The sequence below is a fragment of the Acomys russatus genome, chromosome 20 (genome assembly GCF_903995435.1).
Source record: "Acomys russatus chromosome 20, mAcoRus1.1, whole genome shotgun sequence".
In the NCBI taxonomy this organism is placed as follows: domain Eukaryota; kingdom Metazoa; phylum Chordata; class Mammalia; order Rodentia; family Muridae; genus Acomys; species Acomys russatus.
The window spans coordinates 11,048,034-11,069,905 of NC_067156.1; the positions used below are offsets into that span (position 1 = coordinate 11,048,034).

General features: G+C 41.9%; 1 protein-coding gene across 1 annotated transcript in view; it reads right to left on the bottom strand.

The window, feature by feature from the left end:
- Klhl14 (kelch like family member 14) overlaps positions 1-21,872 on the bottom strand; it is a 99,818-nt gene that overhangs the window by 53,432 nt on the left and 24,514 nt on the right. Inside the window, exon 3 of the mRNA XM_051163112.1 lies at positions 15,591-15,712. Coding sequence (XP_051019069.1) covers positions 15,591-15,712 — 122 coding nt within the window. The remainder of the gene's footprint in view (positions 1-15,590; positions 15,713-21,872) is intronic.

Below are 21,872 nucleotides of genomic sequence, written 5' to 3' on the forward strand. Positions count from 1 at the left end.
GGACATCATCATATAACCTGGCTGGCCTGCAGCTCATCTGCCTGCCTCTGCTTCCCAGGTGCTGAGCTTAAAGGTAGTCACCATCACCCCAGGCTGAGGCATATTTTCCTTAAAGGTCTTGGCGCATAGACTTTGCAGTTAGGATTTTTGAATGGGAAGAAATCCACAAAGAAAAGGATGATGGAAACCTTCAGTGTTCTGGGACAAAGAACATATTATGCTAAAACAACTTTCACCAGAAATAACACAAAGCCCCTCTTTTCCTTCCTTCCTTCCTTCCTTTCCTCCTTCCTTCCCTCCTTCCTTCATTTTAAAACTACTTTATGATTTAATTTATTCTAGGGAAGCAATGAAATTATAACAAGTACAACTAAGCTGGAAAAAAACCTCATAACATTAGCAGAATAATTCAGAAAATGCTACAATACATATCATCTAACAGATGACCAAATCAAAAGAGATGGAAAAGGCGTTTGCCAGAATTTGTTGCTGTATTCTTTTTTCAGTCTTCAATTAAAAAACACTGGAGAGCAGGGGATGGCTCAGCAGGTCAGCATGTCCGCAATGCAGCGTGTTCTGCCTGTGCGGGGCATACGCGGTTTTCTTCCACAGGCACCCATGGAGGAGCACATCGACTGTTGTTCAAGCTCTCACTTCTCCTACAGCATGTGCTCTGCTATTACCAGAGTAATGAGGAGCAGCAAGGGTGCGGGCTCTGGGGCTTTATTTGGTGTACATTCTGACTTTGCCATTTACCATCTGTGTGACCTTGAGCAAATCAGTCCACGTCCCCGTGCCTCCATATAGACATCTGAAGCATAAATAAAATTAATGCCTATTGCTGCAGAGGGCTATTATGACAACTAAATGGATAAATATGGGTGAAGAGATTAGAATTTTGGGTTTTTCCTTTTATATGTGTCATTATTTTGGTGCAAAGAAGTTGATTGTGCCCCCAAGAAAAGAAAGGTCAAATTCTTATACCTAGCACCAGTAAATGTGACCTGATTTGGAAACCGCATCTTTAGAGATAAAAATCAAGGGAAGCTGAGGACATACGGGGTTATGGTTGCCCCAAAACACAAAGGCAGTTATGTGTATAAAGAAATGATGAAAGCATCAGTTATTGAGGAGTGATGGGGGAAATGCCATGACGGAAGCAGACATGGTGGAAGGCAAGGCTGCAAGCTGTAGCCCACCACTGGTTGTAGTGGATGTGCACGTCTTTGTTTTGATCCCAAGTGTGGGATGGGAAACAGACTTGTGAGAGGTCAGGTGATGTTTATCCACTAGAATATGAACCACTTCGTGAGCGGACTTGGTTTTTGCCAGCTGAAACACATCTTAGTACAGACTTTAAGAGGATATATATGAGCCCAAAACAGGAGGTTGGGACTTTTTTGGGTCTTGGTGTTATTTGGCTGTTCATCACTCCACTTCAAGATGCTCCTAAAGAGAACCACGCCAGAGAACGCTTCAGGGCTCCGGGTTCCAGCTACTGGTAGGGGTTCCAGCAGCAACTTTTGTTGAATTGCTGGTCTGCTGAAATCCTGCTGACTATGCCAGGGGAATCTCTCCCAGGAACTGAGTCCAAAAAGGTCTACTTCTTCTGTTCCCATTAACCACTTTTCTTTCCTATCTAGGGTAGGAGGGTTGGAAGTGAGGTATAAACATTAATAAAGTTCATTAATAAAAAACCTCTAATAAAGTCTGTTTGGAAATGGTCGAAGCCTACAAAGGGTTGCCGGGAATCACCAGGAGACAGGCCCTTCACCAGAGGTAAAGTAGGAATTGATTCTGCCTTAGAGATTTGGAGCCCGGCATGCTCTGCAGATACCCTAAAATTCCCAGCTCCCAAAACAGTGAGAACGTATTCTTGTTGTTTTAGGTACTTAGTGCAGTATCATGTCAGCTCTTGGAAATGAATACATTGGGAGTCCAGCTCCCAGTGGTTCTCCACCTGTGGATCGTGACCCCTTTGGGGCATGGGTTGGGGTGGGGTGGGGTCGAGTTACCCTTTCACAGGAGTGAAATATCAAGATATCCTGCCTATCAGATATTTACTTCATGATTCATAACAATAACCTAACTACAGTCAAGAAATAGCAACAAAAATAATTTTATGGTTGCAGGTCTTCACCACATGAGTGTATTATTGCAACATTAGGAAGGTTGAGAACCTAAGGTAAAATCAGATTCCCCTTTACCATTTGGCTTGTCAATCTATTTTTGTGAACTCCTGTGAACTTGCCTATAGGCTTTGTGGTGTTGTCTTTAAAAAGCTAGTATATACTCAGGATAGCTCTTGCCAATGAATGTATCAGGTAACGCAGATGAAAACACGAGAGTTAATGAAATTAGCGTGAGAAACCAAAAGGTGAAGTGCTAGAACAGGACCATGGAGCAAACAGGTTATTCATGTTTTTTAGTTTAGATTATATACATGGAGCTCATGAGGATGGTGAGTTTTAAATAGTCAGTGTTCCACAACCCACAATCACCCAAGAAGAGAGCATTGATTGAAGGTTGTCTAGGTCAGGTTGGCCTGTGGACTGCGTGGGTGGCAGTCTTGAGTGTTAATGACCTGATCCAGCCCACTGTGGGCAGAACCATCTTGTGGTCTTGGCCCCTGATCTGTATATGAGTAAGGAAAGCTGGATGAGAGCAAGCAAGCAAGCAAGCATACATGCATCCGCTCTTGACTGAGGATGTGATGGTCCTGCATTGACACCCTCAAAACAATGATCTGTAACCTGGAAGCCAGATAAACCCTAAGTTGTTCTCTGTCTGGACATTTCCTCATAGCAACAGAGATAAAACTACAGCAATCACTTTCTCGCCCTCAGTGCCTTCAAGGGGAGTGAATTGGGGTGAGGTGGTGGGTAGTGGCACCACCCAGCTGCCCCTACCTAGAACTGTACTATTGATAGAGGAGCCACTTGCTATAAGAGAGTGGCTTAAACCTAAATTCATTATGGTAAAGTGAACATAATAAAGGAGATTTTCAGTCATAATAGCCTCAGTAAAGTGTCCAGAAGCCACTTGCAGCTAGTAGTGCTTGTGTAAGATTACACAGATGACAGATATCTCCATGACTGCATCGAGTACTTTTGGACTGTGCTGGTACTGGAAAAGGATTTACTTGGCATACAAGTAAATCAAGCACACAGGCTGTGGAAAGGAAGGAAGGAAGGAAGGACCATTCCTTGATATTACAGACCCATCTCTACCATTTATCAGGTAAAGAGGAAAACATGACTGGCGGAACCAGTTCTCCAATGGCTGTTCACAAGGGTGTTCTCTTATGCTGAACGCTCTATTGTTTCCTTCTTCAAATGATCTATCCTCACTTTTATGCAAATAGGGCAACTGATATCTAGCTTATACAATTATCTTAGGTTGCAAATTGATATGAGGAAGCATTAGCCTATATCTAAGTCCAAGCATCAACTGGGTATGCTGTCACCTGCTGTCTCTGACATGGTGGGCATATGTTCCTGGTATAGAATTGGTTAATATTTTGGTCTCTTTACACTGTGAAGGAGGTGAATGCTTCAGCGCAACAAATGCGATCAAGAAATCCACACACTCCAATCTCTCTCCTCCTCCTCAGATCTCATCATACAGATGAATAAATTGCTATAAAAATACCCAAAATAAAACTAAAAACAATGACTGAATCATTTTTTTTAATCTCATGCACTGTGTGTTCAGGTAGCAAGAAATTTAATTCCAGTCGGACCAGTCTCCTGTGATTTTTTTCCCTTTCATCTAAGATATTTTTAATGCTCAGAGGCATTATAATGGAAAAGCATGTATTTGTGCCTGGTTTATACCCATCATCCCTACCATTACAACAAGACAAAAGCATTAAAGTAAAATTAATCATGTCAGAAGATTTTAGCAAAAACAAGTGAGCCCATGCATAAAGCATCGCTTTGTCTAGTGTGAAGTCACGCTCTGATTAAAAACATATAATGAAAGTAGAAGTGATACATCATTGCCTTAGCAGTAGGGTTTTCCGAAAGTGCTTTAGCAGTTCTCAACATAGAAATGTGGCAGCGTTTTCATCTTTGAAGCCCACAGTGATTTTCATTCTCGTTAAATAACTGGAATTCAATCTTAATTTTCTTCTGTAACAAATTAAGACTCTAACAACTAAACAAGGATTAAGAATTAGAGGGCCTGGTGAGAAACAGGTATTCTGCCTTGTTTGCTAGGCCTATGGTGAAGACATGTTTGTTCCCCTTTTCATAAAAATAACCTATACGTCAGCTAAGTCCAATCCTCTCATATCTGTTTTATGTGCAAACAATATGTATTGCCATAAATACAAATTATACAGACACGCATGATTCTTGTGGCTCTTACGGTATCACAGCAGCTCATAGCATTCGAAACAGTTCATGAGAATGGAGGCATGGTGACGTAACGGCCGTGAGTTCTCAGGAATGAGAGTCAGTATGCCTATGATACAGAAAACCTCAAATTCTAAACAGTTGCATTTTTCAACTGGATTTTCAAAAGATATGTCTGGCATCACCATAGGGTCATCTTATGGATTTGAAAAGCAGCTGTATCCCTCGGAGCACTTTGCTTTTGTTATTTCTCACTGGGCAGCCCAGGCTGTCCTCGAGCATATGCAATCCTCCTGCCTCAGCCTGCCAAGGGGATTACAGGCACAAGTAACCTTGTGTGGAACTTCTACTTCTTTTTACTCTCTATTCTCATCTTATTTGGGGGGTAGAAGATCTCACTTTGTAGCCCAGGCTTGTTTCAAGCTCACTCTGCAGCCTATGCTGGCCACAAACTCTCAATCTTCCAGCCTTAGCCTATTGAGTGGTGTGGTTACCATGTCCACCACCATGCCTGGCTCCTGTGTTGTTTAAATAAGACCTTTCTGATTCTAAAGAATTGTGCATATCTGTGTATTTTATATCTACAGTATATATGTGTGTGTGTGTATACATACATACATATATACATACGTGTGGGTATATATGTGTGTGTGTGTGACTATAGCATACATGAACATTTAGACATAATAAATGGTAAAAATGGGGACATACAAAAACTTAAGCACATTTAGATTGTTTGAAAATTTACATCTGCAAAGCATTATAATATAATAGCACTTGGAATGTACTGCTAAACTTTTTCTTTGCTAGAGAGGCATTTGGGGCCAATTAGCACCATCCCTGACAACAGTCGTTCTGAGCCAGGAAATGCAGAAAGCATACAAGACAGGTATCTGTCTTTACTAGACTATTTCATTGAGTGAGTGATATTATTTTGCATGTTACAAGAGTGAGCCCAATGTATGCAGAATATAAAATGCTGTTTTGTATTGGCTTGGGTTTGAAGATGGCTTGCTTCCTTCAAGGTTTACACCAAAAGTTAATACCCACTGTGGGACATCAAGAGTATAGGACCTTAGTCTCTCCATGGAACATGAAGAGGAGACCATTGGAAAGTAATGGGTTGGAATAAGGCTGTCAGAGATGGAGCTCCATGGTACTCTACAGAGGATGAAAGGGCAGAGCACATTGTGATGCTTTGTGCTGCTTTGGGACTCTGCCAGGAAGAAGCCCCCCAACACGATCGGTCTTCTGACCTCGGACAGGAACTTGAGCTACAGTAAACTTTCCAGACCTTACCCGGTGTCTAGTATCTAGTTATTAGCAATTAAAAATAGATAAGACAGGGTAGTAAGTATTATGGGATTGCAGATATATCCCTGGAATGGTGTCTTTGCTAGAGTATGTGAAACGTGATGCTTATTCTCTAGTGCCGCAGAACAAGTAAACATTGCAACCCCCCAAATTAGATAAAACTTGTGTAGTGGGGACGGTGCAAAGAATTGTCAGTTTGATGAGACCTAGGATCAGCTAGGAGAAACAGCTCTGGGGACACCTGTGAAAGACCACCTTGATTAGACTAACTGAGATGGAAAGATCACCCCCACGTGGGCAGTGCCGACCCTGAGCTTTGAACTTGGACTGCATAAAAAGTTGTCTAGCGAACACCAGCGCCCATCACTTTCTGTATCCGAGTGTGAATTCAACAGAAACTAGAGAGACTAAAGCATGGTATAGAGGAAAGTAGACTAAAACCAAAACAGAACAAAACAAATTTTGATTCTTCTCTGACATCTTGGGAGGACAGTCCTTCTTGAGGCATGTCGGAATTAGGTGTGGCCTTGTAATTTGGGGGGGGGGAGGACGGGGCGGGGGACTGTGATACTTTAGGGATGAGGAGCTTTATCCTGTGAGCATATACAGGGGGAGGAGGTCACCCTCAGTCACAATCATAGGGGAGGGGAGTAGGGGGAAAGCAGGAGGGAGGGCGGAATGGGAGGATACAAGGGATGGGATAACAATTGAGATGTAATATGAATAAATTAAAAAAAAAAAAAGGAATCAATGTGAAATTCTCCTCTCCCCTGACATGGGCGCGGGATGGCAGGATCCTGCATCTGCTTTGCCAGTGCTGGGATTAAAGGCTTGCACCACCTTGCCTGCCCCCTTAATTAGTTATTGATGTTAAATGTATCAGGAGATTATTTTGCTCCCAGAAAAAGCGCATCCCAGCATTCCTCAGCCGCACTTCAGGCCAAAGAGGGGAATGGGGAAAAATGATCTGTGTGGAGTTGAACCTATGGCTGCAAAGAACAAGGGTCTAAAGCCGAGTTGAAGGGGGCCCAGAAGGGCGGATACAGTCTTCTCTTGACATGTCTCCCGCCAAGTCTCTATTTGCCTTTCATTTTGTGTCCAAGTCAAAAAGAATCTCAAAGAAGTTGCATGGTGAGATGATGCACCATCGCCCAGAGCTCTCCACATGAGGAGATTGGAGGGCTGCGGTGACGTCTCTTGGGGATATGGCTTAGGCTACTCTGAGCATACGCTAAGGAGCATGAGCGATTGTAGGAAAGGTCACAGTAGGGGCAGTGCCTGCTTTGTCCAGTTGGTTGCTTCTTCTGACCCCTATGAAGTGACGTGTCGTCATGTGATAGAGAAGAGCTGAAACTCTAGCTCGGCTCCAGCACAAATCCTGGCGCCACATCCTTCTCTCTGTGTGTGTCTGAAGCCCATGGGCCCAGACCCTGAATGACCCCACAGGGTAGAGGCTCCCGGCCCACCTGCATCCACTGTGCAGCTGGAGTGAGGAACTGACCTTTTGTTGTTCTTGGTTTCTGAAATGTTAGCTCTTTATTGCCAGAGTGCAGCCAAGCCCCCAACGAGGGAAGCACTGAAACTTCATGGATCGATTATGGTGCATCTTATTTCCCAAAGCTTTGTGAACACAAGAGGCAAACTTTTAATTTCTTCTATTTAGTTATGAAAGAATATAAACTGCATTAGAGAGATGGCTCAGTGGTTAAGAGTCCTGGATGCTCTTCCTGGGTTTGATTCCTGGAACACATACGAAGTTTCACATCTGTATCTCTACTCTCAGGGGATCTAACGCCTTATTCTGACATCCATGGACCTCAGGCACACACATAGTGCACAGACATATGTACAAGGCAAGCAAAACATTCATATACATAAAGCTCATTTTTAATTTAAAGACTATAAATTACATTAAAACAGGATAAAAATTGATTGAGAACAACTCCAGTCTACATATTGAACCTGGAGATTTATTTGAATTGCTTGATTCCAGTAAGAATCCTGTGAAGTGAGTATAATTGGCTTCAATTTGCAAATGAGAAAAAAAAAAAAAAAAAAAAAAAAGATCCGAGAGTAAGAAACCCACAGCACAGGCAATGTCTGGAGATATGTTTCAACTCAGATTTATCTGTTTCTAAAGATGGTTGGTCTCTGTGTATGTATGTGTTCACATGTTCGAGTGTTCACATGTGTGCATAGCTTCCGAGATACAGGTAAATTGCATTGAATTACAACTTGTCAGAAATCATGTATGCAAACCCCGTGGCTCACACATCAGGATGTGCACTTTACTCCATAAACCTAGATAATATTCTTGACCCCTAGGCGTCAATTGCTTCGGTTCATTTAATCTGTATTAGTTCTATTTTATGAATGTGGTACTACACCAGGAACATTGGACCCACATAGATTTTCATGGCTACAGTGGGTCAGCACAGATTAAATCTCATGTGCTTGGATTTGGGTGACTAATAGCACTTTGCGGTCAGATGGACTGACATACCATGGTTTGATGGAGACCCAGAGGCCATTGTGCTCATTTCTGCTCTGCAGGGAAGATGCGCCTCTGTGCATGACATCTCCTCTCTGCATGTGAAGGCTGAAACTGTGAGCCTGCCACAGGAGCCCCTGTGTGGCTGGATTCTGCTGAGCTCTTTAGTCCGGTCTTTCCTACCTCTTTGAGTTTAGCCATGCGTCTTACTTTCCAAATGTCACATGTATGTGTGTGTGTGTGTGTGTGTGTGTGTGCACGTGCGTGTGTGTGCACATGTGCATGTGGATGCAGATGTGCATGTGTGGTTTTGATGGTAAGTGTTCACATGTATGTGAGTGCATGTAGCCAGAGATTAGCCTTGGGTGCCTTTCCTCCTGTCCATCTTTCTTTCTGAAGCAGGCTATCTCACTGGGACTTGGGTCTTACTATTTTCAGGTTGGGCTGGCTGCTCAGTGAGCCCAGGATCTTCCTGCCTTGGTGCTGAACTAACAATGTGTACCATTTGTGTATCTTCTTTAGGCATGAGCTTGGATAGAACTCTGGTCTTTCTGGCTGCACAGTGAGCATTGTCCTGACCACGCCATCTCCCCAGCCCCAGAATCTTTTTTCTGAAGGATCTTTGTACTTACTCTTAATGACTTGAGCCATGTCCCTTCCCAGCTCTACCAGATTCTCTACCTGCCTCTAATTCTCAGCTCAAACACTTCTTCCTTGGTGATATTCTCCACAGCTTCTAAACTGAACTGTGTCCCTCTATTCTGAGATTTTCTATGCTATCCATCCTCTAAGGCACGTCAGGCTTTGATACCTTAGTTAATGCTGGTTCTATCCACAAAAATCTGAACTTGTTAAGGGCACAGCAATCTCTGTTTTAGCTTCAGTGTAACAGAGGAGATGTCAATTATATTTGGTAAGGGAATAAAGTTAGTTGGCTGAGGACTTCAGTAAGTCAGTGCTTTTATTTAAGAGAATCCCAGACTTGTTTATATTTTACCTTCAAATAGTACAGGCCACGTTTAAGGAGCCCTTATGACTCCCACCTCCAAGCCACACTCAATAGCAAAGCGTTGAAATTATTTGTACACATGCTACTCTCTGGAGAAAAAGCAATTACTATATTTAAGGGAAGTGTACGCCAGAAATAAGAAAGAGAGAGTCAAAACAAGTCTCTTGGCTTCCCAAGGCATCCCACTTACTTGAAACGCAGGACTGGGAGTGACCACCACACATACATTTAAAAAAAATCTATGAGAAATCCACTAATGCATTGGTGCGTGAATCTTCAGCAGCAAATAATTCAAGATATATAGCAATGCGCAGCCGTGCATTTCAAATTAGAATGAGCCCATTGAAGGTAAAATTAGATAGTAACATATTTAAAAAGTCAAGACACAATTTCTCCTCCTCCCTTCCCTGCCCCCTCCCCCAAGCTATGGGAACAATTGCTTCATGATCTAAAATCCCAAGCTGTGAGACAACTGCCACACTGAGATATAAATTCCTTAGATCACTATGTTTCCACTAACCCACAAATCAAAAATTTAGAAAGGTAGCCATAATCAAAGAGCTAGTTTGTTTTCATTCCCCCTTGTGCATCCGGGGACCCAGTGGCCTTGCACATGCTAGGCGCATACCCTTCTAGTGAACCAACTCCAGTCCTCAAGTCTTACTTCTTAAACCAGTCTGGACGATTCCTCGATGGAATACTAATGTGATCTGCTTCTTAGCCTCCTCAGGTCTGTCACAAACTATCTAGACCAAGCTCAGACTCTCCTATAACATTAAGTTCATTTTGGTGCCCAAAACTGCTCTCTTTCCCAATTCCTCCAAATTAAGGGTCACTTTAAGAGACCTCCCATAATGCCTCTGTTTAGGTGAGGGACCTCCCACTTTGTATTCGCATGGTAATGTGGTGTTTTCTAATCCACTCTGTAGCACACAGTATATTGTAGTGACTCCCTTAGGTTACTGAGAGGAGAGGGTGCTTTCATGGCTCACCTGGTCATCCAACAAGGTGGGTATTACTATGTGAATGGGGGAGGGCTGCTAGTCAGCCTAAATTCTTCCTGGGCATTTCCCAAATGATTCTGGAAGCACCTCACTATTTTCTCAGTTTCTCCTGAAGTGCAATATTCATTATCTATGGATTATCTTCCTGTCTAGTGGTTTGATTATTTTAAACAATTTTTTCATTTGGGCTCTCTAATAAGAAAGATAATATGAATAAAAGGAACCACAGATACAAAACCCAAACCACAACACAACAACTGGCCTTACTTCTTTTCTTGAAAATAGGTAATCATAAGAATCGATTATTAGGGTTGGTGAGAAGGCTGCATCGGTAAAGATGTTTGCTGCCAAGCCTGGCACCCTGAGTGGATCCTTGGGACCCACAAAATACAAGAGAACTGACACCCACAAGCTGTACTCTGACCACACTGTGCACTATATACAGGTGAAAACACAGACACACACACACACACACTCATACATAATAAACAAATAATTAAAATCTAAAAATTTTAAAAGAAATGATTGTTAGCTTTTTAACTAACTTTATTCGCAATAGACTCAAAGGACAGAAGTTGACTGAGCACAAGAAATAAAAGAATCAGAGAAGATGCCCCACTAGATGTGTTGGTGCAGAGTTAGTGTTCCTCCAACAGAACGGCGTGTGCACTATTCTCCATCATTTCAGAGTGTGATCAAACCTGCATCTATCTGTGGGAACCAAAGTTCAGCGCCATATATAGTTATTTAGTTTTTTTTCTTATGGACATTCATTTACTACTTACATAAAAGTATGTGTGTGTGTGTGTGTGTGTGTGTGTGTGTGTGTGTGATGAAAATGGAGAGAGGACCATTTCATAGAGAAGATAGAGGGAAGAGGAAGAAAAAAGGGTAATGGAGTACCTATGACATGAAATCAGAACAAGTGGCTGTTTGAAGGAGGGAAGGGTCCAGCAAGAAGAGTCAGGAGGGACCCGGGAGGGCAGAGGAACCCAGGAGCTCGGAGGGGCCCAGGAGTGCAGAGGGACCCAGGAGCACAGAGGAACAGAGGTAGATGGATAAGAACAAAGTGTAATAGGATATATTATGAAAGTGCCATAATAAAATCCATTTCTTTGAATGATAAGTAAAAATTAACTTAAAAATTAAAAAATATAAAAAGAAGGCAGAAGCTCAGCTCTATTATTTTCATATTCATTTTAGAAAGGGGAAACCTCTTCCTTCACACTCAAACATAAATCTGTACTCTGACATCATTTTGTCTGTAGTTAAAAAAAAAAAAAACAAATAAGAAAAAAAACCACCACATAATAAAAGGAGATTTTTAAAATTTATTTATTTATTTTATGTGTATGCTTTGCCTGCCTGTATGTCTGTTCACCACATGCATGTATGGTGCCATGAAGGCCAGAAGACACTAGACCGTCTGTAGCTGGAGTGATAGACAGTGTTTGCCTCCATGTGGTCACTGGGAGCCGAAACTGGGTCCTCTGGCAGTTAAGTGCTCTTACCTGCTGAACCTTTCTGGCCCCTCCTTTTTGTCCTTTTTTTTTTTTTTTTTCTCGGTTTTTCGAGACAGGGTTTCTCTGTGTAGCCTTGACTATCTTGGACTCACTTTGTAGACCAGGCTGGCCTTGAACTCACAGAGATCCGCCTGCCTCTGCCTCCCGAGTGCTGGGATTAAAGACGTGTGCCACCACCACCTGGTGCTCATTTTTGTTCTAAATGGGCAAAGGAACCAACAATGCCCAATTTTACTGCTATCATTCAACATCCCATAGTTACAAAAGAGCTGCATCATCACTTTCAGATGTTATTTCTAGTACTTCAGGGACAGAGACTGGAGAGCTTCGTCAGTGTTGTTAGACACCAACTCTATAATTTTATAATTAATAATGGCTCCAAATAGGGATAAAAAGTGCAGTCTCTGTCAGCACAGTATCAAGGTAGTCTTGGGTGGGGGTGAGGAGGTAATTGTCTCCTTTGCTATTTGGATGCATCAAGATCCTAGTCCTCTATTTATTGATTGATTTTGTAATGCTGGGATTTGGATTTAGGAGTTGATGCGTCCTAGGCAAGTGCTCTATTGTTGGGATACATCCATAACATTTGAAATTTTCTTTCAGTGTACCCCGATGCTCTTTTCCTCCTGCAACTCATCTGTACTCTTCAGTTTATTATTTCTTAGGGATTAGTATCCCTAAGTCCGGTCATGTTCTCTCTGTTATGTAAAGTATGCAAATGATGTAGCTCCCACAAGGCTCTGTGTGTGTGTGTGTGTATGTGTGTGTGTGTGTGTGTGTGTGAGTGTGTGTGTGAGTGTGTGTGTGTGTATTACTGTCTGGGTAGCAGTCTCTTTGGAGAAGGGTGAGTGTATCTGCAAGACACATGAGAAATGTTTGCTTCAGCTAAGTAAGAAAAATGCTCTAAGGCTCAGAAACTCTAGCTAACCCCAGGAGCCTGGTGGCTGACTCCTTAGTTTGTATGAGGAGAGTCTTTCAATGAGCAAACAGACCCTGAGCTAGAAGACTGTTACCTACCCTGAAGGGTCATCCTGCCCTCTCTTAAAATTAGCTTAGCGCTTCTAGTTTGAAAGAATGGCCTTGGAAAGTTCTACAATCCCTAATGGATCAATGGATTTGGGGAGAATTTGGATATTTTTGTTTGTTAGTGAGAGACTTTTTTTTTTTTTTCCATTTATGGTTTCATGTCCCAAGTAACATGGGACCCTGCAAAGGCTATGATTTATTTTTTTTCAGATTTGGATAAATTTTAAATTTAGCTTAAAAAAATACAAACTAACAGAAATCACCCATACTAAGTTATTATGATTTCTTTCACAAATGTGAAAGCTATACTGTCATTGGGGTCACTGGGCAGGAAATAAAGTATGTTTTTTAATGCACAAATCTCAGGGACATAAAGAGTATTAGGAAACCAGGATTTCATTTCAGAGCTCTGAGACAGCCTCGGGATAGAAGGAAGGTTCAAAATCCTTAAGCACATTCTCACTGTAGGAACTTGTTTATGTCATCATGTGTGTACCTTTATCTCATTCCAAATGAGTTGTGCCAATAGGCGACCATCCAATACTATTTCTTGGTCTGTAATTCCATCTTATGTATGAAAACAATGGAGAATGGGCTCTCTGGAGGAGCAGAGTCAAGTGTTATTTTTCTACTCTTTGCATGGAGAAGTTGCAATGACTGACCCACATCCAGCATAAAGACAAGACACAGCTCCTGTGCTAGTAGCAGCAGCAACATTGACAATAGTGATAGCACGTGGACTTTATTGAGTACATGGGCACGCTAGATGAAGTATAAGTGCCATGGTGTTTTAACACACTATCGTGACTGACAAGTAAGAACCTGGCCCAGAATATTTGTAGGCCGTGGTCAAAGTGAGAGACCTGTGTTTAAGTCCAGGACTGAAAGCTCACGCTTTTCAGCCATGAGAGTAGACACCTGCAGGCAATATAAAAGTTTTAAATCCATTGACTTTATGCCGTATAATTGACAGGTCCCCTTTCATACTCAGAACCATCCCAGCTTGGGCAACAAAACTGATAATCTGTCTCTGAGTATGGCTTAAAATGAAGATAAGGGGATGACGAAATGGTTCAGTGGATAAAGGCGTTTGCTGCCAAGCTTGAAGATCTGTTGGAGTCAGCACCCACATGGTCAAAGGGGAAAACTGATTCCTTCCTGCTGTCTACTGACTTCCACATGCACACTGAGCCATGCCCCTAAACAAACAAGTAAACAACCAAACACACAGCCTTCTGGAGGTGCTGTTTGCAATCTTCTCCCTGGCCAAAGGATCTCAAATCCCAAATCAGGTATGGTGTGAAGTCCTTGGGAAAGCAGGTGGGTTTGTCAATAATTATCTTTTATTAGTGGAGTTTAACCACTGTGTGTCTTATACTCTATGATTTTGGCTCTGGAAGTCTTTTGTCCCCTTTCCATCTATCCACTGAGTTTGCATATCATCTGTACAGTTCTCTGATCATCATATGCTGTCAAAACTTTGCTTCCCTGGTTTTGCTTTAGCTTTAAAATAACGATGGCTCGCTTACTAAGATGTGTAAACTGCTGTGAATGACATTTTCACCCAAAAGAGAATCAAAAGCATTTTAAAGACACCATTGGCTTGTTGTCTTCTTTCTCTCCCTGCTTAATCTTGCTGTTTCTTATCAGCCACTTCCTCACTACAGTATAGTGGTATCCAGGGAGCCTTCTCAATGCAGTGCCTGGACCATGCTACTGCAGGTTTTGCTGGGGGTAGGCCAGCTCCAAAGTGTATTGTTTCAAGCCCCACCTCACAAGTCTTCACTCCTATTCTGCTCTTAAGGGAAGCCTTTCCCTGCTTCTATTATCCTAAGGGGCTTTTAGGAAGAGCCAAGGAAATTATTTTACAAGAACAATGCTCTAAAATACACAAATGCTTTAAAGACATACACAGTAAGCAAGTTAGCTTTCACTTTTGTCGGTTTTAAATGTATGGCTTTGATTCATGGATCAAAATTGCTCATTTATTATTTTAGCTATACAGCTCCAGGCAATTTTGACAGTTAAAATTTAGTTTTATTGACCAGTGCAGCCACTGTGCCCACCAGGGGACTGGTGTGAGCAGCCTACTGCACTCAAGAAACGATGGCTTGTGATTCCATGACCACATCAGATCAGACTCATAACCGATACAACAATCCGTTCCAAATCTCAGTGCCCAAGGCAAGAGTTCTGCTGTAAAACACAGTCACCCTTAGAGGAGAGGAGAGAAGAGGAGGGCAGGGGAGGGAAGGGGAGGGGAAGGGAAGGAAGGGGACAGGAGGGGAGATAAGGGGAGGGGAGGAGGGGAGGGGAGGGGAGGAGAGGAGAGGAGAGAGAGAGGAGAGGAGAGCCTCGGCTGGACATTTGTGAGCACAGTTTAATGCAGCTGGGGGAAGCCATGAATATATCTGTCTATCATGCTTTGGAATAGCTGGGCTTCCAAATCAAAGGTGGGCAAGGATGGTTAAAGGGCACATTGATGTTGGTAGCAGAGACAGTGAATTAAGCTACCTACCATTTTGGGCAAACTTATAAGTGTCACTAAACAACCTTTCCCTTTTGTATCGATGACGACAAAAACTCAAACTGAAGCGCTTCTAGGGAAAGATCTGTGCTCCTTTGCTCCACACTCCACCACGCCATTCCAACACACACAGAAACTTAAGCCAGGCCAGTTTTAATTTAGGCCACCCCGGCAACGTTAATTTAGTCTTTTCCTCTAAGTCTCCCGTGATACATAAACAAAACTCCAAAGGATAGCAGATCGATACCATGCCTGACTTGATTTAACTGTGTTTTTCTAATTCATCAAGACAACTCCAACCTGAAAGACACAGGCAAGGAAAGAGTAAGCGCACTCACTTGTGAGTATTTTCCATGTCTTCTTTTCGTCATCATAATACTGAACTAGATTGCTGGGGAGCCGGTCCGGTCCTGGAGGCAACCCTCCAACCAACAGCAGCATTTTCTTGTTAGAGCGAATTCTTCACCCAAAACAAAAGAGGAGATGGATAATCACATTAATGTAGAGCCTTTTTAGGTGGCAACGAAGCCATAACCATCAGAAAAACGTCCCTTGCTTGCACATTTCTGTTTAAATTTCTTTCTTCCTTCTTTTCCCACTCATGTGTCAACAATTCTTTTTTGAACCAAGCAGAAAAATGATCGGAAGAACTTCACATCCCTATACTCATGGAATAATAAGCTTCCTTTATGCAATTTGTTAAGAGGTTCAGTCTAGAACGACCTTTCCCTTATATTAGCCCTTTAAATCATCACTCTTTACAGCTGAGTACACATGAAATGCTCCAGAGTTGTACTCAGGCTAAGCATTAAAGTTGCATGTCAAAAAATGTATTAGTCAAAATCATTATTATAAGCCATTCTCCACTCAGAGAACCTTGAAAAAATTAAGGTTGTGCAGAGAGTTTGGGAGTCTACCCTTTAATCACCCAGGGAACTTCAAGTACCAGTTTGGTACAATTAGCACAGGGCTAACTGGGGTGCAGGAACCTGTCTGAGCATGAATTTTTGTTTTGTTTGTTTAATTTAGCCTAGACTTCTGCCTCCATCCCCATTCGCCCCCCTTCCCCGCCCCGTTTGGCTAGCCCTCCCCTCTGCTCTCCCCCTGTGCTCCACTGGTAATACAGCAGCACCAATTGGTAAAAAAGAGACTGTGATGTCGTTGTGAGCCTCCCCAGAGTGGAGCCCTGCCAATGCTTGCCACTGATCCAGCGGCATGAACCTGCTCAACTGTGCAAAGTCACTCTAATTCCTTCCCTCTGTTTTTCTACCTTCTCCCCCAGGGGGCAACCACTGAAAGGAGTGACTACCCACCCATCAAGAGCTGGCAATTCGCTGCTATTAACCGTGACTGTGATTCCCAGTCTGCCTGGCAGTTCCTGAGAACAGGCCTGCAACATCTCATATGCAGTAAAAGCTATAAGATGCACCCTGGCCGGCCCACATGACCTGATGGATGTACAGTCCTCAGGAACAGTAATGGATTGAGCACACTTGCCACTGAAGCAGGGAGAGAAAGCCCAGACCCCCACAAGGGGCCTGCTGATTTAACACTCACTTTACATATAATTGAACTTTTCATTTACCTGAAAGACTCAAGGTGGTTGGCGGCGAAAGAGCCATGATGAAAGGGAAAAGTCAATAGATACAAGAGTTCCTCTTAAATCCAATTGCAACCCATGGTGTGACTCTGAATCTGCGGTGACAGATTCAGTCCGTTCGTTCTGACTCAAGGATGCCTGGTAACATAGGCCCCGAGGAGAAGCTTTGTGTGTTGGTTAGGAACCTAACACTCAGAGTTAACTCAATGCGGTTAATGGCATTTCCGTATGAAGGAAGGGAACGAGAGAATTCCTCTAATGAAACTCTGGCGCCCTTGGATGCATTGAGTAGGCAGCAGGAAGAAGAGTACCCTTTGGATAAACTACACTACTAGCCATCAATAGAGGGAACTGCACCAATAGATATATGACACACACAATTAGCAGTTCGGAAACACTCATTTTTCCATCCTCTGGGTATAACTGAGTAAAATGAAAACCACACAGACCCAACTCCTTCAAAGTGAACGCACACTCAAACTGCCACTAGCTGGCACCTACAAGCAGAAGACACTAACAAAGATCACCATATGTTGTGAGTTTCAGTCAGCGACTTCTGAGACAAATGAGTATCTGCATCAAGCTTTTCTTCTTTATTTGGAAGCAATACACATGTAATTCATGTACCATGTAATTTTGTAAATGCACGGTCACAGAATTGATTATATGGGCTTTTGTCTTCTTTAAACTGTTATCTGAGCCCCACATAATCAAGCATGTTATTTGTGTGAGAGAAGTCATGATGAAAGCAGTTTGGTGTGTGTACATTTCTGACGGTAGCCTGGCCAGTCTTAACATCATAGGTACACATGTTGTCAGAGCCCAGGAGGGCCAGTCCACATGACTGCCATGGGGGAGAGGGCTCTAGGAAGTGGGGTTTGCTTTAAAAAAGTAATAAGGCTAAATATATTTATTTTTAAGTACTGCTTTAAAATATGTTTAATAATGACCAAATGAGATACATGGTTGACTTCTGTATGTTTGTTAAGGTCATCTTATTCCTTGGTAAGGCCAATTTCCCTGGACCAATCTTGCTAGTGTTTTTCCACAAAGGTGTTGATGGTCCACCATTGAGGATGAGAAGAGGACCTGGAGTCTTTGTGTCATTGACTCAAAATGTCTGTGTGTTCTCTAAGAATTGGACTTCCTTTCAACACGGGGGGGGGGGGGGTCCTGAAAGGTTGGCAAATGCTTAAAGCCTCCAACCTTGTCAACAGTGACACAACCGAAAGCCTCGCTAGCTAATAACATTGAAAGGCTCTCCCTCAGTGAGATGAAGGCCCAGTGTGCCCACGTCTCCATGGGAAATGTCGTGGAGAGCTACACAGGAGGAAAGGGAATCCCCCTTCTTCATTTGCTGTGTGTTTTCCACCAGAGGGCAGGACTTGCCTTTGTCATACAGAGCTTTCCTGCACAGTGAAGACATGTTTCCAACCTTTTGTACTACTGTGTTTATTTGATTGTTTATTCATTTCGCTTCTAAAGCTTGTAACTCAGTTGTTCTACCCAGCATCAATCATTTTTAATCCTAAATAAAACTTAAAACTCGGCTTTGTCAACATATATGACATACTTGAAAGAAATTGTGTGTATTAACCGCAGCACATACTTATCAGTGAGTATGCACAATGTACAGATTAACAAATACACACATACATACCTATGTATATATATTATATACATATATTGCAAAAGTAAGATTTGAGGAATCTGAATTAACTGAGCTGAAGGAAGCTGCAATGATTTTTTAAAAAATAATTTAAAAATATTTTTTAAATAATTAAAAAAAATAATTTGAGCTTTCAAGCTCAAATCTAGATCAGGCAAAATCTATAAATATTGTCTTATTGCAAGAATAAGAAATCTTTATTAAGGCAAGTTGTAACACATTTTGGAAGATCTTTACATAGAGTAGCTTTCATTATCACACTGTTTATAACGTTTATTATTTAAAAGTATGCCTTTCTTTACTTTCCTTAATATTACCAGGACTAAAGTACAGTACTTAAAAAATAAGAATTGAGAGAAACATAAATCGAATGTTTGAGCGGGTCATGTCAACAGTGTTCGGATGCCTTTAATTTGAGTTCATAGATTCTTGTATCCAAAAATATAAGGTGAGGAAAGTGATGGGATTTGAAGGTCTTTTTCATTCCGGCTCAGTGACCACCCAACATTTGCCATGTGTCACACTGGGGCGTGTGTGCCTGTGTACTCTCCTGCAGACCTACCTGGGCTCAGGGGATGAATGATTGAAAGATGACCTAAAATCTCTCGGTGTAAACAAATTTTTCATCATACTGGTGCTCCGAGTGTGGAAAAGTCTCATTTATTTATATATCAGTGATTTGGAACATTCATAATTGGGAAACAGGGCAGATAAAGTGATCTGTTCCATGATACACGAAAAAAAGTTCCCATTCCTGGGATTACAAGAATTTTAATCCATTGCAAAAAATTCAGCACAATTACAGGCATTTGCACTAAATTTACATAATGTGTATGTTTGTAGAACAAGGCATTCTGCAGTGTCATATAAATGATTAAATCATATAATTGGAAGATAACACTGAGATAATGAAGTTTAATGTTCTCCAAGTTTCCCTGGGTCATCTGAGACGCTTACACATTTTAGCTTCATAATAGAGATTCTCAGCTTCAAATTCTTAGAGATCTGAATCCATGGGATGAAGCCTTTTAAAAGACAAACTCAGTAATGTAGGGCTGGAGAGATGGCTGAGCAGTTGAGAGCCCTTGCTTCTCCTGCAGAAGATTCAGGATCAGTTCCCAGCTCTCACATGTTGCCTTACAACTGTAAGTCTGTAAGTCCAGTTGTAGGGGACCCAGTGTCCTCTTCTGGCCTTGCAGGGCACCATGAGTGCCTGTGGTTGGTGCACACATACATACAGGCAAACTGTCATACACATAAAATTAAAAAAATATGTCTCTCAGCTGTGGTGGTTTGAGTGTGAATGGCCCCCATCAGCTAATGTACGGCAGTGCTTGGTCCCTAGCTGGTGGAACAGTTTGGGAAGGATTAGGAGGTGTGGCCTTTTTGAAAGAGTTTTGTCACTGAGGATGGCCTTCAGGGTTTCAAAAACCCAAACCATTCCATTTGGTTCTCTTTCTGCCTGGTGCTTGTCGTCTCTACATGTTAACGTTTCCCTACTGCTCCAAGCACCATGCCTGCCTACATGTTGGCATGCTCCCCATCACGATGGCCATGGACCCACACTCTGAAACTGTATTCGTGGTCTCAGTACACTCGTTCTTTCTTGATCATGGTGTCTCTTTACAGCAATAGAAAAATGACTAAGATATCAGCCTTTGTAAGATGTTTGTAAACATCGTAACAGCTACACATCTAGACTCAGGGTTTCTGACTTGGTTTGGCTCTCAACATCATACAGGAAAGTTTTAATGTTTGCCAAGATTATTTATTTCTATGTTATATGTGTGGGATTGTTTTGCTCCTGGTGCCCGAAGAAGGCAGAAGAGGCTGCCATATTCATTAGAACTGTAGTTACTGGAAGTTGTGATCTGTCCCATGTGTGTGGCGGCAAACAACCTCTGGTCCTCTTCAAGAGCAGTAAGTGCTCTGAACTGCTGAGCCATCTCTCCAACCCATATACACACACTCACATATATATGTATGTATATATATGTGAATATATATACACACACACATATTTGGCCTTTCTTAGCTATTTAGAAATTTATGATGAAATAGAGCTTACTTTTTTTCAAATCAATTACCTTGTTGAAAGTAGTGGGAGTATTAATTTCATCCTCTTATACAAAGTTGAATAACTCACATAAATCTTCTATAGTATAGCTTCTTTAAAAAAAGAATTGTCAAAAATAATAAAAATAAAAATAAAAATAAAAATTAAGGAGGAGATGACACAAACAACTTTGTCTCTTCTCTGATGAGACCGAAATGGAAATTTTACTAATAAACATGAAGAAGAAGAAGAAGAAGAAGAAGAAGAAGAAGAAGAAGAAGAAGAAGAAGAAGAAGAAGAAGAAGAAGAAAAAGAAGAAAAAGAAGAAGAAGAAGAAAGAACTGACAACAGTAAAAGGCTTCCAAGCCCATAATGATGAAAAATTAATTCAAAATCCAGTTTGTAAAGAATCTCGGGTGTTTTGAGCAGTGCTTGCCCATGTTGCCTGAGTGATGTCACTGCAGCCCTTGTTCTGACCTGGGATGTGTGCACCCTGCACTGTGTGTGTGTGTGTTGTCTTGCCACATAGCACCAACAGCCTTGCCTGCACCCCTCAGCTCAGACTCAAGACACTAAGGCTAAGAACTGCAGCATTTGCTACCTATAAACATTCTTATGTTTTCATGGAAACATACGGCTTTGCTAATGGAAAACATAGACTTTCTAATTGATGTGCCTTTGGATTGTACTGTGTTAGGATGTTTAATGTTGAAAATTGCTGTTTGAGTTCTGGCTTGAGTTTCATAAACATAAATGTTAAAGGAATTTTGTCTTGGAATTAGGACAGAAATTTTAACAATTTATGTAATGGCCCCAAATTTATTTCTACCATTTGTACTAAATATTTACTTATTTAGGCTTTTAAAGACAGCCTTTCCTTTTCCCTCACTGTCTTGAAACTCACTATGTAGAATAGACTGGCCTCAAACTCACAGAGATCTGCCTGCCTCTGCTGGGATTAAAGGTGAGTGCCAGGACTCCAGGTTGTACTAAATATTTATGCAAAGCAGTGTTTCATGTTTATTGTCATCATTAGTATCAACTATTCCTTTGTGTTATTGCAGTTTGACATCTCCATCCAAATCAGACTACTTAGAAATGACAAAGCCTGGCGGTCAGCATCAAGTTCAATTATCAGTCCTCAGTTCTAGTCTTTTTGTTGTTCATTCCACCCCCTGCTCCAGGTTTTGCCATAGAGCCACTGGGATTGTGCATTCACACTGCTGTACCTAGGCTACATGTGGCTGCTGAGGATTAGAACTCACTTCATTACGTTTGCTCAGTGAGCTATTTAC